The sequence below is a fragment of the Spermophilus citellus genome, assembly GCF_964194105.1.
Source record: "Spermophilus citellus genome assembly, chromosome: 3".
In the NCBI taxonomy this organism is placed as follows: Eukaryota; Metazoa; Chordata; class Mammalia; order Rodentia; family Sciuridae; genus Spermophilus; species Spermophilus citellus.
Genome location: NC_138184.1, coordinates 230690969 through 230712275, shown reverse-complemented (window position 1 = coordinate 230712275; position 21307 = coordinate 230690969). Strand labels below are relative to the sequence as shown.

Below are 21307 nucleotides of genomic sequence, written 5' to 3'. Positions count from 1 at the left end.
GATGAGGTTGGCTTTGAACTTGCAGTCCTCCTACCTCAGCCTCCCGAGCTGCTGGGATTACAGGTATGTGCCACCTCGCCCTGCTTGAATTTATTTTTTTATATGATGAGAGTAGGGGCTGGTTATTTATTCTGTCCATGGATATCCAATTTTCCAAGCACCGTTTATTGAAGAGATTCTCCTTTCTCCAATGTATGTTCATGCTGTCTTTGTTGAAAATCAGTTGACTATAGATATATGGATTTATTTTTGGATTCTCTGTTTCATTAGTTTATATGTTTGTTTTTATGTCAGTACCATGCTGTTTTGAATACTGTGGCTTTTTAGTATGTTGTTAAATCAGGTATTGCGTTATCTCCAGCTTTGTTCTTTTTTGCTCAGATCAGGAATGCTTTAGCTATTCAGGGTCTTCTGTGGTTCCATGTGAATTTTGTGATTTAAAAAAAAAAATTCTGATAAGAGTATCATTGGTCTTTTGATAGGAATTGCATTGACTCTATAGATTACTGTGGGTAATATGGACAGTGATTGATATTAATTCTTCTAGTCCAGAAACATAGTTCTTTCCACTTTTCCTGTATGTATCTTCTTCATTTTTTTCCATTAGTGCTTTCTAATCTCATTGAAGAGATCATTCATGTAATGACTTTATCAGTTCTGACATTTCATTTTTGGTCTTTCTATATTTAAAAATATCATGTTGTCTTGCAAACAGGGATAATATGATCTCCTCTTTTCCTCCTCTGTTTGACTTCTTTCTCTTGCATTATTGCTTTGGCTAAGACTACCAATACTATGTTGAGTAAGAGTTTTGAAAGTGGACATCTTTGTCTTGTTCCTGATATTAGAGGAAATGATTTCTGCTTTCCCCCATTCAGTATGATGTTGGCTTTGGATTTGTCTTAAAACGCTTATATTGTGTTGATATAAATTCCTCCTATACCCAGTTTTCTGAGGGATTTTTATCATGAAGGAATATTGAATTTTTTTTTTTTTGGGGGGGGATCTGTTGAGATAACCACATGGATTGTTTTTGACTTCCCAGTCTGTTCATGTGATGTGTTTGTTGATATGCATATGCTGAGCCATCTTGTATCCACTCCATCTTGGTATATAATATTTTTGATATTGTTGGATTCAATTTGATAGTAGTTTATTAAGTTTTTCATCTATATTCATCAGGGATATATTGATTTGTAGTTTTCTTTGGTGTGTCCTTGTCTAATTTTTGTATCAGGGTAATGTTGACCTTATAGAATGAGGTTGGGAGGGTTCCATCTCTTTCAGTTATTTGGAAGAGTTTAAAAGTAACTTTTTTCCTCCTAAGGTCTGGGTAAGTCATTCAGTGAAGCCATCTAGTCCTGGGCTTTTCTTTTTCTTTGTTGGAAGACTTTTTTTTTTTTTTTTTTTTTTTTTAACCAATTCAGTTTTTTACTTGTATTGATCTTTTTAGCCTTTCTGTGTCCTCAACATTGAGTTTTGGTAATTTTTGCCAGAAATATACCTATTTCTTGTAGGTTTTTAAATTTGTTGGCATATCATTGTTCATAATAGTCCCTAATGATCCTATGTATTTCTGCAGAATCAATTGTAAAGTCTTATGTTTATCTGTGTCTTTATTTCTCTTTTTTTTTGCTTATTGTAGCTAAACATTATTGATTTTGTTTATCTTTAAAAATAAAGTTGTTCATTTCTTTGATTTTTGTGTGTTTTCCTGCGTTTCATTTAATTTTGCTCTGCTCTTTGTTTTTCCTATGCTAATTTTGGGCTTGGTTTATTTTCTAATTTCTTGAGTTGCATTGTTAGTTTGTTCTTGAAATCCTTCTCCTCCTCCTCCTCCTCCTCCTCCTCCTCTTCATCATCATCATCATCATCATCATCATTTTTTTGTTTGGTGTTGTCCTGGGGATTGAACCCAAAGTTACTCTACTGCTCAGCCTTATTCCCTATCCATTTTTATTTTATTTTGAGATAGGGTCTCTTTCTGTTGCTGAGGCTGGCCTTGAACTTGTCCTCCTGCCTCAGCCTCCTGAGTAGCTGGAATTACAATTATGCACTGTCATGCCTGCAATTTCTATTTTCTTAATGTAGGCCTGTATTGATATAAATTTTACCTTTTGGTGAAGTTTGGTATTGCCTTTGCTGTATTCCATACATTTGGGTATGTTGTGTTTTCTTTTTGATTTGTTTAAGAAAAACTTTAATCTCTTGTCTTGATTTCTTCTTAGACCTATTGGTTGTTTGAGAATATGTTTAATTTCTATGTATTAGAACAATTTCTAGAATATCTCTTGTTTTCAGTTTCTGGTTTTCAAGCATTGGATGCATTTATATTTACAACTGTTACTTTCACTTTGTTTCTTGAGATAGTTTTTGTCTTAAATCTATTTTGTATGATATAACTATTCTTACTTGCTTTTGGTTTATGTTTGTATAGTAATTTCCCATTTCTTCACTTTCAGTTTATATGTGTTGTTACTGGTAAAGTGAACTTCTTGTAGACAGCATATTGTTGGGTCTTCTTTCTTTTCTTTTCATCCATTCAGCCAGTCTGTATCTTTTCATTGGGGCGTTTAATCCATTTACATTCATTAATCATCTGTGTTCTCTTGATTTCCTTTTCTTTATTACTGATAAATAAATGCACATGTCCTTCCATTGTTTCTAATGAATCAGTTTTCTCTATTAAGACTTTCTTGGGCTGGGGATGTGGCTCAAGCAGTAGCATGCTTGCCTGGCATGCACGCAGCCCGGGTTCGATCCTCAGCACCACATACAAAACAAAGATGTTCTGTCCGCCGATAACTAAAAAATAAATATTAAAATTCTCTCTCTCTCTCTCTCTCTCTCTCTCTCTCCCCCCCCTCTCTCCTCTCCCCCTCCCCTCTCTCCCTCTCTCTCTTAAAAAAAAAAAAGACTTTCTTATGGAGACCAGTTGGATAGGCTGTGCTGGGTTTGGTTTGGGTGGATGCTTCAGTGAATTGTCCTGTAGCTTCTTCAGCTGTAGTCAACATTGGCGATTAGAGGATCGCACCAGCTGGCTTTCTTTCTATTTTTCTTCTTATTGTGGTGCTGAGACTTGAACCCAGGGCCTTTATATGCTAGGCAAGTGTTCTATCACTGAGCTGCAATCCTAGCTCAGGTAAGTGGTGTTCTTATACGGGCAGGTTTGCTAGTGGCTCAGGGCCTGGTGCACCTGGCTTTGGCTGTGGGACTTGCCATGAGTTTCTGTGGGTTGTGTCAGGAAGGGCTGCTTTGGCAGGCTCACATAGGTGAGGTGTGGTGCTGTCAGTTTCTGAGGACTATACGGTGGTGGTGGGGCACCATATTGGGCTTAGGTGACTCTGGCACAGTTTACCTGGTAGTGGGGTAGGGTACTTGTCAGTGTTTTAGGGCTGTTGTGTTTTACATTCAGATGTGTGATCCACTTTGAGTTAACTTTTGTGAAGTATATAAGTCTATATTCATATTTTTCTCATGGATTTCTATTCTGGCCTTGTTTGTTGAAAAAAAACAGTACTTTATTGTATTGCCTTTCCTCTTTTGTCAAAGAATTATTTATGTGAGTATATATCTGAGATCTCATCTCTGTTCTATTGACCCATATTTGTCTATTCTTTACCAATACCATACTGCTTTGATTTCTATAGCTCTATAGACTGTCTTGAAACTTTACGATGCCAGTTCTCTGACTTCATTCTTTTTCTTTAATATTGTGCTGACTATTATGGATCTTTTTGCCTTATATAAGTTTCAGGATGAATTAGTATCTGCAAAGTAATATGCTGAGATTTTTGGTTGGGATTACATTGAATCTGGAGATCAAGTTGGAAAGAACTGAAAATTTGAGAATATTGAGTCTATCTGGGAACAGAGGATATCTCTCCTTTAATTAAATTATTTTTTGATTTCTTCAGTTTTCTAGTATTTCTTATGTAGTTTTTGTACATATTGTTTGATTTATACTTGAGTATTATGTATTTTTTTGAAGTGTTAATGTAAATGATATTGTGTTTTTTACTTTCAAAATCCACTTATTCATTGTTGGTATGTAGAAAAGCAATTGACTTTAGTATATTAACCTTGTGACCTGCAGCTTTGTTATAATTGCTTACTTAGTTCTAGTTATTTTTGTTGATTTGTTCAGATTTTTTCTTTCATCTGTGAACAGACAGGTTATCTCTTCCTTCAGATCCTATATATCTCTCATTTTCTTTCTGGTCTTATTGCATTTACTAGTATTCTCCATATGTTATGGTTTGGATATGAGGTGCCCCTCAAAAACTCCTGTGTTAATGCAGGAATATTCAGAGGTGAAATGAATAGATATGAGAGCTGCAATCTCATCGGTTCATCCTAGTTTGATTGGACTGACTGTAGGCAAGTGGGGTGTGGCTGGAGGAGGTGGATCGCTGGGGTGTGTACCCTGGAAATGTTCATCTTCCTTGTGGCTCCTTCCTGTTCTGCTCTCTGCTTCCTGGCTGCCATGAATGGGGCATTGCTTCTTGACCATACACTTCTGCTGTGAGGTTCTGCCTCACCTTGGGCACAGAGCAGTGGCCTGGGCTGGCCATGAACCACACCTTGGAACTGTGAACCAGAATAAGTCCCCTTCTCTCACTTATTCTTTTCAGGTATCTTAGTCACAACAACACAACGGTGACCAGCACAGAAATCAGTATAATGTTGAGAAAGGTTGGTGAGAATGGACATCTTGCCCTGTTCCTGGTCTTAATGGAAAAGCTTTGAGTTTCTCATTATTAAGTATAATGTTATTTATGTATTTAGATATTTATTGAGATTCCCCTCTAGTATTATTATGTTTTAAAATTCTCATTTATTATTATTTATTTGATTTAGGCTTATTTCTTGCATGATCAATCACAGTCTCTTAGCTAGTATAATATTTTATTTATCTTTTTATGTCCAGTTTTTAAAAGTGTTTTGGTGTTGTGTTTTTTGGTATAGGAAGATTTATGATGGTTCTTTCTTCATTGTGGGTTTTACTATTTTTTCCTGAAGTGCTGTACTTTGTCGTGCTTTGTACATTTTTTTCTTAAATAATTCAGCTTTGTCTGAGAGAGCAGGGGGGGAGAGAGAGATTTGGATATATATATAGAGAGAGAGGGGGGGGGAGGGAGGGAGGGAGGGAGGAAGGGAGAAATAAAAAAAAATCCAACCATTGTATTCCTTGGCTTAATATCTAATAATTTTTAAAAAATCATAAATTAGTTTTATTTATTTATTTATTCTTTGTACAGGTACATGGCAGCAGAGTGTATTTTGACATCATACATATATGGAGCATAACTTATTCTAATTAGGCTCCCATTCTTGTGGTTGTGCATGATGTGGAGTTTATTGGTACTGAATATGATCATAGGAAAGTTATGTCTGACTCATTCTATTGCCTTTCCTATTCCCATCCCAGTCCCTTCCCTTAATTCCCCTTTGTCTAATCCAATGAACTTTTCTACTCCAAAACTTTTCTACTCCCTTCTTATTGTGTGCTAGCATCTGCATATCAGAGAGAACATTTGGCCTTTGGTTTTTGGGGGATTGCTTATTTCACTTAGCATGATAGTCTCCAAGTCCATCCATTTACCAGCAAATGCCATGATTTCATCCTTCTTTATGGTTGAGTAATATTCTATTGTGTATATATACTACATTTTCTTTATCCATTCATCTGTTAAAGGGCACCTAGGTTGGTTCCATAGCTTATCTATTGTGAATTGAACTGATATAAGCATTGATGAGGCTATGTCACTGTAGTGTGCTGATTTTAAGTCTTTTGGGTATAAACTTAGGAGTGGGATGACTGGGTTAAATGGTGGTTCCATTCCACGTTTTCTCAGGAATCTCCATATTGCTTTCCATGGTGGTTGCACCAATTTGCAGTCCCATCAGCAATGTACCAGTGTACCTTTTCCCCCACATCCTCATCAACATTTATTGTTGCTTGTATTCTTGATGATTGCCATTCTGACTGGAGTGAGATGGAATCTCAGTGTTGTTTTAATTTGCATTTCTCTAATTGCTAGCGATGTTGAACATTTTTTTTCCATATATATTTGTTGATTATATTTCTTCTGTGAAATGTCTGTTCAGTTCCTTTGCCCATTTAGTGATTGGGTTATTTGTGTTTTTGGTGTTAAGTTTTTTGAGTTCTTAATATATCCTGGAGATTAATGCTCTGAGGTGCATGTAGTAAAGATTTTCTCCCATTCTGTAGGCTCTCTCTTAAAATTCTTGATTGTTTGCTTTGCTGTGAAGAAGCTTTTTAGTTTGATTCCATCCCATTTATTGATTCTGGATTTTACTTCTTGCATTTGAGGAGTCTTGTTGAGGAAGTTGGTTCCTAAGCTAACATGATGGAGATTTGGGCCTACATTTTCTTCTAGTAGGTGCAGGGTCTCTAGTGTAACGCCTTGGTCCTTGAGCCACTTTGAATTGAGTTTTGTGTAGGGTGAGAGATGGGAGTCTCATTTCATTCTACTACATATACATTTTTCCAGCACCATTTGTTGAAGAGGCTGTCTTTTATTCAATGTATGTTTTTGGCGCCTTTGTCTAATATGAAACTAACTGTATTTATATGGGTTCGTCTCTGTGTCTTTTATTCCACTAGTCTTTATGCCAGTTTTGGTGCCAGTACCATGCTGTTTTTGTTACTGTAGCTCTGTAGTATAAATTAAGGTCTGGTGTGTGATGCCTCTTGCTTCGCTTTTCTTCTAAGGATTGCTTTGGCTATCTGGGCCTCTTACTTTTTCCAAATGAATCTCATGACTACCTTTTCTATTTTCATGAAGAATGTCAGTGGAATTGTAATAGGAATTGCATTAAATATGTGTAGTACTTTTGGTAAGTATGGCCATTTTGACAATGTTAATTCTGCCTGTCCAAGAACATGGGAGATCTTTCCATTTTCTAAGGTCGTCTTCAATTCTTTCTTTAGTATTCTGTAGTTTTCATTGTAGAGGTCTTTCACCTCTTTTGTTAGATTGATTGCCAAGTTATTTTTTTTATTTTTTGAGGTGATTGTGAATGGAATAATTTTTCTAATTTCTCTTTCAGTTGATTCATCATTGGTGTACAGGAATGCAGTTGATCTATGGATGTTAATTGTGTATTCTGCTACTTTGCTGAATTTATCTATGAGTTCTAGAAGTTTTCTGGTGGAGTTTTTTGGGTCTTTTACATACAGAAATCATGTGGTTGGCAAAAAGGGATACTTTGAGCTCTTTTCCAATTTGTATCCCTTTAATTTCTTTCTTTTGCCCAATTGCTAGGTCTAGAGATTAAAGAACTGTGTTGAATAGAAGTGATGAAAGAGGGCATCCCTGTCTTGTCCCAGTTTTTAGAGGGAATGCTTTCAGTTTTTCTCCATTTAGAATCATGTTGGCCTCGGGTTTAGCATGGATAGCTTTTACAATGTTGAGGCATGTCCTCAGTTTGGGTAGGTCATATGACTTTAGAAATTTGTTGATATCTTCAAGATTTTCTATTTTATTGAAGTATAAATTTTCAAAATAGTTTTTGATTTTCGTCTTGTATTTCAGTAGTGTCTATGGTGATATTCCTTTTTTATGATGAATTTTAGTAATTTGAGTTTTTTCTCTTTGTTAGCTTGGCTAAGGGATTATCTGTTTTATTTATTTTTCAAAGATCCAGTATTTTGTTCTGTTGATTTTTTTTTGAAAATTTTAAAAAATTTCATTGATTTTGGCTCTAATTTTAATTATTTCTTGTCTTCTGTTGCTTTTGGTGTTGATTTATTCTTCTTTTTCTAGGGCTTTGAGATGTAATGTTAGGTTATTTATTTGGTGACTTTCTATTCTTCTGATGAATGAACTCAATGCAGTGAACTTTCTTCTTAGAACCACCTTCATAGTGTCCCAGAAATTTTGATATGTTGTGTTGATATTCTCATTTACTGCTGAAGTTTTTTTTAAATTTCATCCCTGATTTCTTTCTATCATTAAAATTTTTTTTTTGTAGTTCTACATGGACAGCATACCTTTATTTTATTTGTTTATTTTTATGTGGGGCTAAGGATTGAACCCAGTGCCTCACACATGCTAGGCAAGTGCTCTGCCACTGAGCTACAGCCCCAGCACCTCCATTGATCATTTAATATCATATAACTTAGTCTCAAGGTGGTAAAGTGGCTTCTATTTTTTATTTTATCATTGATTTTCTAGTTTTGTTCCATTATGATCAGATAGAATACAAGGTATTATCTGTTATTTTGTATTTGCAAAGAGTTGTTTTGTGGCCTAAGATATGGTCTATTTTAGATAAGGATCCATGTGCTGCTGTATTCAGTCATTGAAGAATGAAATATTCCATATATGTCTGTTAAGTCTAAATTATTAATTGTATTTTTTAGTTTTATAGCTTCTTTATATAGTTTTTGTTTGGATGATCTATCCAGTGATGAGAGGGGTATGTAAAATTCACCCACTATTATTTTGTTGTGATCTACTTGATTCTTAAAATTGAGAGGGTTTATTTGATATATGTATGCATGTACTCAATTGTTTAGGCATAGATATTTATGATTGTTATGTCTTGCTGATATATAATTTGCTTAAGCAGTATAAAATGACCTTCTTTGTCCCTTCTGATTAACTTTGGCTTGAAGTTCACTTTATCTGATATGAGGATGGAAACTCCTGCTTGTTTATGAGATCCATGTGAATGATATGCTTTTTTTTTTTTTTTTAATCTTTTTACCTTTAGTCTATGGATGTGCCTATGAGGTGAATCTCTTGAAGACAGCATATTATTGGATCTTGTTTTTTAATCCAATCTGCCAGTCTGTTTTTTTTTTTTTTTTTTTTTTTTTTTTTTTTTTTTTTTTTGTATCAAGGATTGAACTCAGGGGCACTCAACCACTGTTTTGTATTTTATTTAGAGACAGGTTCTCACTGAGTTGCTCAGCACCTCACTTTTGCTGAGACTGCTTTGAATGCACAATCCTCCTATTTCATCCTCCTAAGCTGCTGGGATTACAGGTGTGTCCCATTGTGCCCGGCCAGTCTATTTTTTTTTTTTTTTTTTTGGTCCTGGGGATTGAACTCGGAGGCACTCAACCACTGAGCCATATCCCCAGCCCTATTTTTATATTTTATTTAGACACAGGGTCTCACTATATTGCTTAGCACTCACTTTTGCTGAGGCTGGCTTTGAACTTGCGATTCTCCTGCCTCAGCCTCCCAAACTGCTGGGATTATAGGTGTGCGCCACTGTATTGATGAGTTTAGGCCATTTACATTCAGTGTTATTATTGAGAAATGATTTTTATTCACTGTCATTTTGATTTGTTTCTAGTTTTAATTTGAATTATTTTCTCTTTTCATTGACTACTCTAGTGTTCCTCCCTTTCCTGATTTTCAATTTTCTTTTTCATTTCTTCTTCATGGGATATTTTATTGAGTATGTTTTATAGTGTAGGCTTTCTAGTTGTGAATTCTTTTAACTTTTATTTATCGTGGAAGGTTTTTATTTCATCATCAGTTCTGAAGCTTAATCCTGCAGGGTGTAGTATTCCTGGCTGGCATCCATTTTCTTTCAGAGCTTTGTATATATTATTCCAAGACCTCCTAGCTTTGAGGGTCTGTATTGAGAAATCAACTGAGATCCAGACTGGTTTCCCTCTAAATGTGACCTGTCATTTTTCTCCAGCTGCCATTTATTTATCAATCTATTTATTTTTTTTTGGGGGGGGTACTGGCAATTAAACCCAGGGTCACTTAACCAGTGAGCTACATCTGCAGTCCTTTTTTTGTATTTTATTTAGAGACAGGGTGTTGCTGAGTTGCTAAGTGTCTTGTTACGTTGCTAAGGCTTGCTTTGAACTCCTGCCTCAACCTCCTGAGACGCTGGGATTTCAGGTATGCGCCACCACACCCAGTTTCTCTGGCAGCCTTTAAAATTCTATTCTTATTCTGTATGTTAGGCATTTTCATAATAATTTGCCTTATGTGGGTCTGTTGCAGTTTTGTGTATTTGGGGTCCTATAAGCTTCCTGTATTTGATTTTTCATTTCATTCTTAAGATTTGGGAAATTTCCTGATACTGTTTCATTGAAAAGATTGTGCATTCCTTTGGTTTGTATCTCTGAGCCTTCATTATCCCAATAGGTTGTTTCATGTTACCCCAAATTTCTTGGAAGTTCTTTTCTTTTTATTTGTTCTGTTTAGATATACATGACAGTAGAGTATATTTTGACATATTATACATACATGGAGCATTACTTACTTGGAAGTTCTGTTCATGATCTCTTAACAATTTTTCTCCATGGCCAACTTTATTTTCAAGATTATATATTTTGTCTTTATTGCCTGAAACTCTATTTTCCAAGTTGTCTAGTTTGCTGGTGATGCTTGCCATTGAATTTTAAATTTGGTTTATTGACTCTGTCAATAAATCAGAAATCCTCTCAAGGATTTCTGCTTGTTTCAGAATCTCTCTTTGACCTTTCACTTCATGTATTTTCTCTCTGACTTCACGACTTACCTCATTCTTTATCTTGCATATCAGTTTAATTATGATCATTCTGAACACCTTCTCTGACATTGATGTTGTTTTTCTCTACTGGCATATTCATTCCACCTTCTATATCTTTTGTAAAAAGCCTCTTGACTGCACATTCCCCTTCACATCTGTTTCTTCCTTCCTAATGACTCTCTGAAAGAACTATCTACTTGCCTTGCCATTTCTAACTCCTCTGAACCCACTCCAGTCCAGGGTTGGCCTCCATTACTATAGAAAAACAACTCTTGTCAAGGTTGCCAGTAGCCTCCATGGTGCTAAACCCAGTTGTCAATCCTCAGTCCTCATCTTACTTGGTGGGTCAGCAACATTTGACACTGTTGTTGATAATTCCCTTTTCCTTCATGTGGCTCTTTCAGTGCCTAGTCCTGTTGACCCCTCTACCCCCCATGCTTTTCTGTCAGCTTTTGCAGATTCCTCCTAAATGTTTGAGAGCTCCAGGGGCTCTGTTTCTAGACTTCTTTTCCTAGGTTGGAAATCTTTTTTTTTTTTAATTTTTTTTTTAAAGAGAGAGAGAGAGAGAGAGAGAGAGAGAGAGAGAGAGAGAGAGAGAGAGAGAGAGAATTTTTAATATTTATTTTTTAGTTTTTGGTGGACACAACATCTTTGTTGGTATGTGGTGCTGAGGATCGAACCCGGGCTGCACGCATGCCAGGCGAGCGCGCTACCACTTGAGCCACATCCCCAGCCCCTAGGTTGGAAATCTTATCTAGTCTCAGGACTTGAAATACCATCTGCTGATTTTTTTTTTTTTTTAAGTTTCTAGCCTGGTTCCTTCCCCTGCACAGTACAGATTATTATATTTTTATATCCAACTGCTCATTCAGCCTTTTTACTTGAGTGAATATATGTATTTCAGATTTAGCAGTGCTTGTTTCACCCCAGAACTCCTCTTGTGATCTTTCCTGACTCAGTTTTTCCAGTTTCTCAGGCTGAGAACCTTGTGTTCGTTCCTGCAAGTCCTTCCAGGTCTGCTTTCAGAACATACCTAGGACTTGATCGCTTCTTAACGCCTCCACTGTATAGGTCTAAGTGACTTTGCTTTTGGATTTCTGTGGCAAATTCTTGTGTGGTCTCTTGCTTCTGTCCTCACCCTCTTCTCGCTTATTTTCTATGTAACAACTAGAGCATCTACGTCTACATTATGTACATCTCATCACATCAACTCTCTGCTGAGAATCTTACTGTAGATTCCCATGTCATTCAGGTTCAGGACCAACACAGTAGTTACCATGTCTAGGAAGCAGAAATTCCTACAAAGGTCTGTGGGAACTGGGCCTCCATTACTCTCTGACCTCATCTCTTAGTTCTCTCCCCTCATTGTTTGAACACACAGGAGCCACTGGTGCCGGAGACCCTTGGCATTGCTGTTTTCTCTGCCTCACTCACTTCCCCCTGGGTGTCTGCATGACTTACCGTGTCTTCTCTCACAACTCTCTCCTCACATGTCACCTTCTTGGTGAGGCATGCTCCCACTGCTGCTGGCACTGTCTGTTCCCCCGAGTCTATACGGATTGTCATCTGACACACTGCAATTTAACTCTTTGTCATTTACTTTGTTATTTCTCCCACTGGATTGTGAGCTTCATGAGGGCATCAGCTTTGTTCACTGCTGTGTCCCCAGTTCTTAAATGAATACTTGACATATAGTGAACACACAATAAATTTCTGTTGATTGAAGGAATTTTAGTCAGCCTCTCAGAAATATCAATTCTTTTTATATCAACTGTCAAATATCAACTCATCGCACTGGCTTTAACCATATAATTTACTTTTTCTCTGCTCAGTTACTCTTCTTTCCATTCTTCTTTAAGCCCTACTCTGACTTCTGTTACATTGTAGAACATTTCCCCCTTATCCTCAGTTCCTTCCTAGAAGACCCCTCTGTTTACATTTCTTTACCAACAACTCGTTTTCCTTATGACACATGTCCTGTATTCTGAGGATTACTAGGAGGACGTGGTGTCTCTGTCAATGATCCCTAAGTAGCTGGTGTTCCAAATAGGTCCTCGGACTGTGCAGGTGCTCGTGAATGCTCTCATTTGTTCAAGGTCCATGTTGTATTCTGTCAGTTTTCCATATGTATTTGGAGAACTCTGACCCGTGGTTTATAGTCTTCATTTTTGAGGTGTAATTTTCTAGATGGTGTCATTGATCATAGTGAAACCAGAGTTTTGAGATGAAACTCAAATTTTCTTCTTCCACTAGCAGGTGAGACGGAGTTTTTTTAGATGAGGTCTGCCTTCAGGTGCAGGTCTCTGCAGCCAGGAAGTGTTGCAGCTCTCAGTGCTGGGCCATGCCTTCCAGTGTTACAGCAGTAGGCCCTAGGCACTCACCATCAGTTCCTAATTCTTCTATTGGTCCAAATTTATGTTAATTAGGGTTTAGAAATGTACTTATGCTATTGGTCGAAATTTATGCTAATTAGGGCTCAGAAACATAGTAACGCTATTGGCCAATACTTTTTTGTGAGTGTGGTGCTGGGGATTGAACCCAGGGCCTTTCATATGCAAGGCAAGCACTCTACCAACTGAGCTATATCCCTAGCCCCCAATATTGGTCCCAACTGTCATTCAAGTCTGTCCCACTTTCATTTTTTTGTGCCAGGTCAGGAAACTGGAGGTTGAGGTTGTGGAATGGGGCTTCAGAGCTTATCCACTATGTGTGTGTGGATGAGTTTGCTGGTGGGGAGTGCGTGGGGGGATGGGCCGACGCACCTTGGCTCCCCTTTGCACTATGAGCTGTGCCTGGAGCCTCTACCTAGCCTGTCTGGCAGGCTCCAAGCAGCCTGGTGGCTTGCTTTGCTGGATTGAACAGTTACGCCCCGCTCCCCACATTGATTTGTGATGCCTCATTTATGTTAAGTTTTTACATAATAGAATCTATTTCATTCATCTGTGAATTCTTGTTGCCAGCACACACTTTGTCACTGAAGCTTCCCTGTGTTTTGATATTTAGTAGGTAGTGGATTCTCATCGACTTTGCTTCTTAGACTTGTTGGTGATAGTCTGGTTCTTGACACCTCCATATGATTTTGAAAAACATTTGATCAAGTTATGAAGAGAAAACTCTCCACTGGGATTTTTACTCCCTGGAATAGTATTAAATGGATTAATTGATGAGGTCACATAAATTAGTATTTTAACAAAGCTTTATATTAGCAAAATGTCTAAAATTTTTACTTTTTTTTTTAAAAACTTGATTTTATTTGTTCTTTCTTTATATGGTGCTGAGGATCGAACCCAGGGCCTCTCACGTGTTAGGCAAGCACTCTACTACGAGCCACAATCCCAGCCCCAAAATTTTACTTTTGTATAATGTAAATCCTTTTCCCTATAAATGCTAAAAGATGTATCTTGTATTAGTTAAGAAAAAGGCAAAAAAATGTAAATGATGTGTTAAATTTGTTTTGTTTCAGATATGTTTTCTTCTTTTTGCCATTCTGTACATTGTTTCCTACTTCATCATCACAAGGTACAAGAGAAAATCAGGCAAGTACAAACATTTTTGTTAAAGCTTTCATTATTGTGCCTCCTGGTCTCAGTGTGGTACATGGGCTCTTTGGGTACTTGTTAGTGTGGTACTGTATTGAATATGCCCATGGTTGAAGTAAACAGTGCCTGCTGAACTGGTGCACTAAAAATACCTTCCAGGGAATTTGATTACTGTTAGGATCACCTTTGGAGACCAGAGTCCTTGTTTATCACAATTCTTAGGCCCAGCTAAGAATAGTGCTGGGCTATTTAGTATCTGGGGAAATTCCAGAGTTTATGAGGCAATTTGGTTCCTTGTTACTGGCTCTGACTTTGAATAGTCAATTCAGTCCCACCTATCCTTTCCCAGCTACTAGAATATCTTTTTTTTTCTCTGAAGTACTCTAGAATTGATAGTCTCCATAATACTATTGGCATTCAGTTATCTACTATCCTTTTAGTACTTTATATTATCCTTACCTAGCTAGTGGGACCACGATATCTTTTCTTTGTTGTTGTGATATTGGGGATTGAACCCAGGGCCTCTTGCATGCTAGGCAAGTGCTGTACTATTGAGCTACAGCCCCAGTACCCCCCCCGCCTCCTCTAGTGAACTTTGTGCTAATTAAATTCACAGACTTTTAGGTCAGAATTTCACAAATACCTAAGCAACTGCCTTGCTGCTTTCTGACAAATCTTAGTTGTTTTCTGGGAATCATAATACTTTCAGCCTGTGATGCTGGGCTAATAGCACGATTCCTTGTTTTAAAGATTCTTTGATATTATATTATCAATCTAAAAACCGTCAAACTTTTGAAAGACATAAGGAAACAGCTCTTTCTCTTGTGTATTACTTTAGTAGTGTTACTTGACTCTGAACATACTGAAGTATGCCTAGATTCTGTAATTGGTCAAGATTTTGAAGATCTGAAAATCCGAGATAGTATCTTAGCTGTTTTGAAAGATATTTTGGCATAATTTCATAGGTATGGGCACAGAAGGAGGGGGGGTGAGTGAGTGAACATAAATACATTGTTTTAGGGGAGATCAGGGGTGATAAGAAGGAAAGTTAAGAGACTGAGAAAGGAAGATTTAAGAGACTTAATTTTTAGGGTACCCTGGATTTAGCAGGTGTTGGGAATAGAACTGAAGTGGCCATGGGTATATTGAAGTTCCTCCCAAGACTTGATGATTGATTGCTTGTGTATGAACTAACTGTGACTATTGCATTGTGGTCCTTTTGGTTGTAAAGCTGTTTTGAGCAGCCTGGAATTAAGGGATGGACACTGGAGTAACAGAAAGGCCCAAGTACACCATCAACACTGAGGTTTTAAAAGATATTTTAAAAGGCTGTGGTATCCAAATTAGTTTAGGATGGTCTCATTCTCAATGAGAATCTCATTGCCATTATTAATGACAAACTCAAATTATAGAAAATTTGACGAGTTCTAAGATTATAAGTTTTAATTTTATAGTGAAAACTTTAGTGTACTGTTATCAGCCAGAAAATTTAATTCATTAGCTATTTCACTTAATATTCTTTGACAGTACGTTTCATACTGGCCCTCAGGTTCTACTAACTTTTATTTTCTTGAAGAGAAAATATTTGGGAAATTTAAATTTACATATGCAATCAGGATTTTAAAAAATACCACTGCCTTCTCTAATTGTATGCCATTCTGTCTGAATTAAATTTGGATCTTTGATGAAATAAACACAATGCTCTTTGAAAGTCTTTATTTCTATTTAGTAATTGCTTTTTCAAGTTTATGTTTTTGTTACATTTTTAAGTAAATTAGTGAAACATTTTGTTGAAAAAGGATATTAATACTTTAAACATTTTTGCAGATGAACAAGAAGATGAAGATGCCATAGTCAACAGGATTTCGTATGTATTCTAAAATTCAGTTATTCTGTTTCTATTTCTGAAGTCAAATTCTGAAAATAATTCTGATTTTTGGACAAAAATACAGAGAAAAAATTACCTGACGTATTATAACACCTTTATCAATATATTTTAAAAATTCTTTTTAGTTGTAGATGGACGCAATACCTTCATTTATTTATTCATTTTTGTGGGGTGCTGAGGATCAAACCTAGTGCCTTATAAGTGCTAGGCAAGCATTCTACCACCGAGTCACAACCCCAGCCCACCTTTCTCAATATTAATCCTACCTTTGAAAAGCACATTTAAGCAAACACATGTAAGCAGTTTTAAAATTTGCTTATTTAAGGAGATGCCAGATTTTATCTTTACAAGGTTTAATGAGAAAATGGACTTAAGTTTGGAGAAACTGCTGGGTTTAAGAAAGAAAACCCCAGCTGTTTGAATTGTCTTTGGGAAAGACTGTGACTTTCTTGAAACAGGGAACAGATGTTTTCTGGTTAGTGGAGTGGGCACCTTCTATGACAGGGAGGTGGGCCCTGATTGTTCATTATAGCAAAAAGAGCCACTTCAGAACCACACATTGCATTTAGTCATCTTGTCCCTTTAGTCTTCCTCAGATAACAATCCTGGCCAGCATTTCCTCAGGTTTCCTGATCTTGATGCTTTTGAAGAGTACTGGTCATTTGTTTGGTTTTGTCTGATGTCTCTTCATGACTACTATCAGATTATGCATCTTTGATAAAGGGAGAGGTAAGAGGGCAAGAAAAGGGGAAGAGGGAAAGAGATTACCTGTGCTTCCAATACATTGATACACGTGTACTAACATGTAGTCACATGCTACAGAACAGTATTCAGCCATAAAAAGAGATGAAGGACTAATAGGTCTTGCAGTGTGGATTTCATATAGTGTGAATTTCACCTCAATGAAAGAGTCGTTTTAGCTAACAAATGACTTGAATAGACCAGATTTGATTCATAATTGAAAAATGAATATAAATAGATTCTGCCTTACTAGATTTGGCAATTTAAATTATTTCAAGTGTCCTAGGAAAGTTGGATAAGAAACAAAAATAATTGCAACTTCACTGTAGAGATTCTTTCCTTAGGCTCCAACTTAGGCCCTAAGCTTGATGTTTTAAATTTACAGGGTTAGGGGGTCTTAATTTTATTACTAACATTGTGATATTATCTAAATTAATGCTTCTGTAAAACCACAATTCACTTCACTACATCTAAAAAGCAGTCATGAATCACAGACTGAGTAAAGGGCAGATCTTCCTCCATGTGAAATCCTCTAGGTGTGAAGGGTAAGTGAAGTATGGGCCTTTCTCTTCATCATTTAGTCTGCACAACTTTGGTGGTAAATGTACTTAAATGCACTTCGAAATTAATAATTTATAAACTTAACAGAGCATATCACTTTGCCCTTTATCTGTAAAAGTGTGTTTAATGAGGATGCAACTGTGTCCTGTTTTCTTGTGAAACTGTCCACTAGCAGGCTTTACTTCCTTCCTCTGCTCCAGCGGGGCAGCTGCACAGCATGATAGTAAGCTTTCCCACTAAGTAGTTTCTGTGTCGAGGTTTGTGCTGTATCCTGTTCCTAAAGGTAGATGGGTTTGCAGTTACAACAGAGTTAGGAGGGGGAAGCCTGGAGAGAGTCACCGGAGAGGATGAGTGTTGTCTGGTCAACTCCCTTCCCCTGCATTGGTGATAAGAGTGAAAACGAAAACCAGAGAGTGAGGCTGGTATGCGTTCATAGTTTGCACCCAAAATTAACTTGCATCCAGAAGAGATGGAGAAGCAAAGATTGGCTTTCTCTATTTGTAAAGGAGGGCTTTCATCTCCTTTGTAGGATGTGAATTAAATAACATCGGCAAAACAACAACAAAAAAGGTTGCTTGTGGTGTAGCAGGTGGGATCAATGTCACTCCCCTTTTCCCGTCTCGTCTCCCTTTTCCCTTGCCTTCCCTCCTCTCCCTGAAAGCAGTTGTGAGCAAGGTAGAGAAGAAAGGTACCTTAACTAGGACAAAAAAGGAGTTGAGACATGGTGTTGAGCACAGGTGAGGGTGACACCATTCTGTTCACGTGAGAGGGCTTTCCACGGCTGACTAAGCCTCTTATTGGCTTTTTTGACCCTTTTAGAGGCCACCTTTGGTTTCTCTTCTATTCCTGATATGCCTTTATTCCATGCTCTGTTTCTGTGTACTCAAAATCCTAAATTAACTTCCTCTGCCCTTTGTAACTCAGTGCATTTTTGAGAACTCTTCTCAACTAGGTATTTAATTTGATTTGAATTAATAGTTGATCCAACTATCAAGCAAAAAAATTAAAAAAATAGGTGAGATTGCTTTTGCTGGCTGTGAGCCTGGGCAGGACAAGGAGGATGTCTGTGCTGGAGGGAAGGCTGGCGTGTGTGTGTGTGTGTGTGTGTGTGTGTGTGTGTGTGTGTGTTGGAGCCTGGCCGGTGAGGTCAGCTGCATAGGTAAAGAGAGCTTCTGAGAAGGGGGTCCCTACAGGCTGAGGATGGTGTCTGTGCTTGTGGGAGTCTGGCTGGGGTGGTGGAATGATTCAAGGGGGAACGAGGGTGTCTGTATGGCAGACAGTCTAGAGTGGGGAGCTCCATAAATAGGAGAGTGCTTGTCTGTACAGGTTGGGGATAGTGTGATAGGAGATTGGTTATTTGTGATGGCAAAGCCTGATTCTGTAAAGATAATGGGATGAACCAAGAACAATCAGAGGAAAAGGAAAAAATGGAAACAAATTACCAAGTTGTTGCCTTGGAATTGGAGGTATCAGCGTAATTTCATGGTTTCCAGCATCTAGAGAGTTTAGAAGTAAATATAGAAATAAATATGGGTCTTTGTGTGCACATGTGTGTGCTCAGCACATGCTGCACCGCTCAGCTCTGTCTGCCCTCTGAGGCGCCTGGAAGTGCCTTTCCCAGCATCAGTGAGCATTTCCAGCATGCCCAGAGACGGCGCCTGCTGAGCAGAACAGTGCTTTTGGAGAGAGGTTGGGTTGCAGGCTGGGGTCAGGAAAGGCCCAGGCTAATTTTGTACATCTTTTTTTTTAATATTTATTTTTTAGTTGTAGTTGGACATAATACCTTTAATTAATTAATTAATTTATTAATTTATGTGGTGCTGAGGATCGAACCCAGGGCCTTTCATGTGCTAGGCCACAATCCCAGCCCCTAATTTTATACATCTTATTGTAAAGAATCAAGCAAGTATCCAGAGAGTGATGGGCATATGTTGAAGGAGGCAGAATCCTTCAGGGTTCTCATACCAAGTTAAAGGCAATTCAAGCAACAGTGTCAATCATTGTAATGGATCCTAATCCATTGAGTATAGTAGAATGGTTTTGAGTCCATACAGAAATCAGTAAGTGAATTAAATCGAAAGTTTCGACAAGAAGAACTAACCTTACTCAGAATACTAATTAAAAGAAAGAGTAATTTTATGGTGGAGAACCCTGGCGGACACCACTTTGACCAGTGATCTAGACAACAGTGTTGGTAGAAGGGCAGGCAGCAATTGCCAGCTACTCATAGCTATCGAAAGAAGCGTGGACACTTCTGTGATAGTCCTGTCAAACTCCATGTATCCACAACGGAATCCTCATTTCCCCTTCAGCCTGCTGTGCTTTGTAGCCTTCTGCATCTGAAGTACTGTCAGCTCCACCCTTTCAGTTCAGGCCCAAAGCCCCAGAGTCACCCTGATGCCTCTCCCTGTCCTCCTCTCCATATTAGGCATCTATCTGTTCTGTCTTCAGGACTGCACTGCCCATCTTACTGTCTTTATTGCTGCCATATCTGCTTCAGGAGCTTTCCAGTGAGTCTCCTTCTTCTGTCCTTGCTTCTGGTCAGAACATTAGCCAGATCATGCCCCCTTCTGCTCAGAGTTCTGGAGTAGCCACTCCTGCCCACTCAGAGTGCGAGCCAAAGTGCTCACCTGGCCCAAGACATTCCTCCATGGCCCTCTTGCCCTTCTCATTGCTGAAAGGCAGCCATATCTTGTGCTTTCCTTAAAAGGCTGGCCACGCCTGGCTTAGGGCTTTCAGACCTGTTTTGTCTTCCCAGAGTGCTTTTGTTGTCAGCTGCCCCACTGAGCTTTCAACCCCTTCCATTTTGTTTTGCTTTGCCTTACCTTCCCCCTAAATTTCCGACAGCCAGCCTGCCTTTTCTTTCCTTTTCTTTCAACAGGAATTGAATCCAGGGGTACTTTACCACTGAGCCCCATCCCAAGTCTATTTATTTTTTATTTTGTGATAGAATCTTGCTAACTTGGCTTGGGGCCTTGCTAAATAGATGAGATTGGCTTTGAACTTAAAACCCTTCTGCCTCAGCCTCCTGAGCTGCTGGAATTACAGGTGTGCCCTACCACATCCATCTAAATCTTTGCTTTTCAGTGAAGCGTACACTGACGGCCATACTTAATACTGAAACTCATCTGTCTTCCTTTCAGTTTCTAGTCCTCCGTGCCTTGCATTATGTTTCTGTAGCATTTATGATTTTAATGTTATACAATTTCACATTTACTCTTTTATAGTTTATTATCTGACTTTCCCAACTGGATTCTAAGCTCATGAGGGCAAGAATGGTTGTTTTGTTCATTGTTGTAACATGCCTAGAACAGTCCTAGCACAGAACTTTAAACATATATATCTTTCTGGTGAATGAGTGTTACCAAAAAACTCACTGAGTCAGATACCCTGGGATATGTGTTTAAAAAAGCCTCATGGTGGTCCAGATGATGCTTCTCATTACTCCTTGGGGGTCCTGATGCTAGAGCTGGGTACTCCTTCTGTGGTGCTGATAGTACTGCTGCTCAGAATAACATGATTATTCTGACAATCACTGGTTAAAGAACCATTGATGTAGAGTGAGGGATGAGGGAGCCTAATTCATGCAGCATATATTTACTGATTAGCTAGACAAAGACTTAGGATGGAAATAGTGCTCATCAACTTGAAATATCATGCAAGGTCAGGTTCAGATTGCAACTTAAATGTATCTGATAAATTTGATCATAAGGAGAACTTTTTCACTACTGTGGGGTTAGGGTTTAGATATGGAATGTCCACCGGCAGCTCGTGTATTGAAGACTTGATTTCTACAGCAGCAATGTCCAGAGGTGGGGCTTTGAGGAAGTGAGTGGATAATGAGGGCTGTAACCTTATCAGTGGGTTACTCCATTTGATGGATAAATAATTTGAGTGGACTATGGGAGGTGGTCAAAATTCTTGTCAGGTTGGGTACATTTGGAGGAAGTGAGTCGCTTTGGACATGCCCCAGGGGACTCTATCTGTCCCTGGCTCCTTCTTTTCTCTGGCTCACTCTGTCTGCTTCTAGCTGCCTTGAAGGAAACAGCTCTTCTCTATTTTG

At 38.1% G+C, this 21307-nt stretch overlaps 1 protein-coding gene across 4 annotated transcripts in view; it reads left to right on the top strand.

Annotated features, from left to right (window-relative positions):
• LMBR1 (limb development membrane protein 1) overlaps nt 1–21307 on the top strand; it is a 146648-nt gene that overhangs the window by 13848 nt on the left and 111493 nt on the right. For all 4 annotated transcript variants that reach the window (XR_014020883.1, XM_081284649.1, XM_081284650.1 and 1 more), the window contains 2 exons: nt 13979–14051; nt 15882–15921. Coding sequence is in view for 2 of the 4 variants with exons in the window: in XM_081284649.1 (XP_081140775.1) it covers nt 13979–14051; nt 15882–15921 (113 nt within the window). In the remaining 2 variants the exon portion in view is untranslated. Of the gene's footprint in view, nt 1–13978; nt 14052–15881; nt 15922–21307 lie in introns of those variants that run through there.